Source organism: Echinops telfairi, unplaced genomic scaffold (assembly GCF_000313985.2).
Source record: "Echinops telfairi isolate 266 unplaced genomic scaffold, ASM31398v2 ScPeMD7_4;HRSCAF=17, whole genome shotgun sequence".
In the NCBI taxonomy this organism is placed as follows: Eukaryota; Metazoa; Chordata; class Mammalia; order Afrosoricida; family Tenrecidae; genus Echinops; species Echinops telfairi.
Window position 1 is genome coordinate 40,547,798 of NW_022103900.1, and position 1,822 is coordinate 40,549,619.

Genomic DNA, 1,822 nt, shown 5'->3' on the forward strand with positions numbered 1-1,822 from the left:
TGTTCTCCACAGTAAAGGCAGATTCAAAAGCCATTACAACCTCTCTTACTACCAAATGGGTTTCCACTCCATTATTGTTAGAAGCCAGGTAAGAAGATATATATATATTTTTTACATGTTTGCGTAAAAATGTAGGCTCTTCTCAGTGAGTATACTCAGCAGGTTTTCAGGTGTTATCGCCTTCAAATAAATTTATTAAAAGCCTCTGCAATTATAACATTATTTCCTGTGCTTTCCAATGTGATAAAGATACAGGCTCTGTCTTTCAGTAGGGCCAGACTGCATTGAGTCATTGAGCTATATAGGGGCTGATTAAAAGAAATGTATTTAATTGATTAAATTAGTATGTTATTTTCCAGGAAAATTACAAATGTAAGAAATATTTTGACACATTTGTACTTAAAGGATTTTCTGCTTAGTGGAAGGTTTTAAGTATGTAATGGAAGAAAAGAAAGGTTGGCAAGATGTGTGACAAGGAGACTTTGAAGAAGACCCCAACATCAGAGAGTGCAAGGGAAGCCGAGTGACTGTGTTTTATCTGTTCTGAGAGAAACATTTTTTACATATTAGTGTCTTCAAAGTCAGAATGTGTTTTTAATCACATCAACTTGATACTTGAAACTTAAACTGGTAGCATTTTCCCTTCATTGATGTCTTAAAAATTGGTATAGAACAATATACCTAGGAATTCCTGGGAAATCTTATATTCCCAGTGGATTTTTTACCAACTATTTATAATAGACATACATCTTTCTTTTTTCAGCAATCAGCTATGTGCTTGTAAGAGATAATCTCAAATCACCATATACGTACATACATTTTTCTTTGCAGCCAGTTTTTATGGGAATTATGGTGTTTGGATGGGAATTACTCTGTTGTTGAGAATATATACAGCAAAACTTGCACCAATTCAAAACAATTTCTGCATACATGATTCAATAACACTGATTACTTTCTCCCAACTGTGCAGCCATTCTCACTCACCTCCTCTGAGATGTTTCTTCCTTCTCAACACAACACTGCCCCAAAGCTTTCTATTCAGCCCTTCAAGTTGCTATTGTCAGTATGATCCCAGGTAGATCTTAAATGAACACAGCGCTCGGAAACCAAAACCAAACTCTGTACTCAGTGCCATGGAGTCAATGCTGACTCCATGTGACAGGGTGGAGCCGCCCCTGTGGATACCTGCGACTAACTCTTTATGGGAGTAGAAAGCCCCATCTTTCTCTTGCTGAGCAACTGGTGGTTTTGAGCTGCTGATATTGCAGTTAGCAGCCCAATGTGTAACCACTTTACCATCAGGGATCCTGCACAATGTTCAAGGCAGACATTGTTTACTAGTTATGCGAAACTATTGGTTAGTTTTGTGAAGACTCCAGGGATACTTTTAGTTTAAGGTTTCAAGATTATGTCAAGGCAATCATTTCAGGAGGTCATCTAAAACCTTCGTAGGTTCAGAAAGTCTGGAGCCCATGAGAATATTTCTTGTTTTGTTTCTTCAGTAGTCTTGGATCAAAATGTTTAGTATCTGTCTATCATCCACTTCTGGTCTCATGGTAGAGGAGCAGATGTTCCTGTAGGCAATTTGTCACACATTCCATATTCTATTTTTTACTTCAATTGCTGAAAGCAAATAGAGACCAATTATTGTGTCTCAGATGGCCACTTACAAACTTTTTAAGACTCAGAAACAAAACAAAAACTCACTGACATGGGAGAGGGGGAGGTGGGGGAAAGGAAGTGGTGTTAACAAACCCAGGAACAAGGGAACAACAAGTGATCCAAAATTGGTGGTGAGGGGGGTGTAAGAGGCCTGGTAGGG

At 38.3% G+C, this 1,822-nt stretch overlaps 1 protein-coding gene across 1 annotated transcript in view; it reads left to right on the top strand.

Annotated features, from left to right (window-relative positions):
* The window catches only part of UGGT1 (UDP-glucose glycoprotein glucosyltransferase 1), a 176,198-nt gene that overhangs the window by 11,784 nt on the left and 162,592 nt on the right, over positions 1–1,822 (top strand). The window contains exon 3 of the mRNA XM_004703949.2: positions 6–88. Within this exon, the coding sequence (XP_004704006.2) occupies positions 6–88 (83 nt within the window). The remainder of the gene's footprint in view (positions 1–5; positions 89–1,822) is intronic.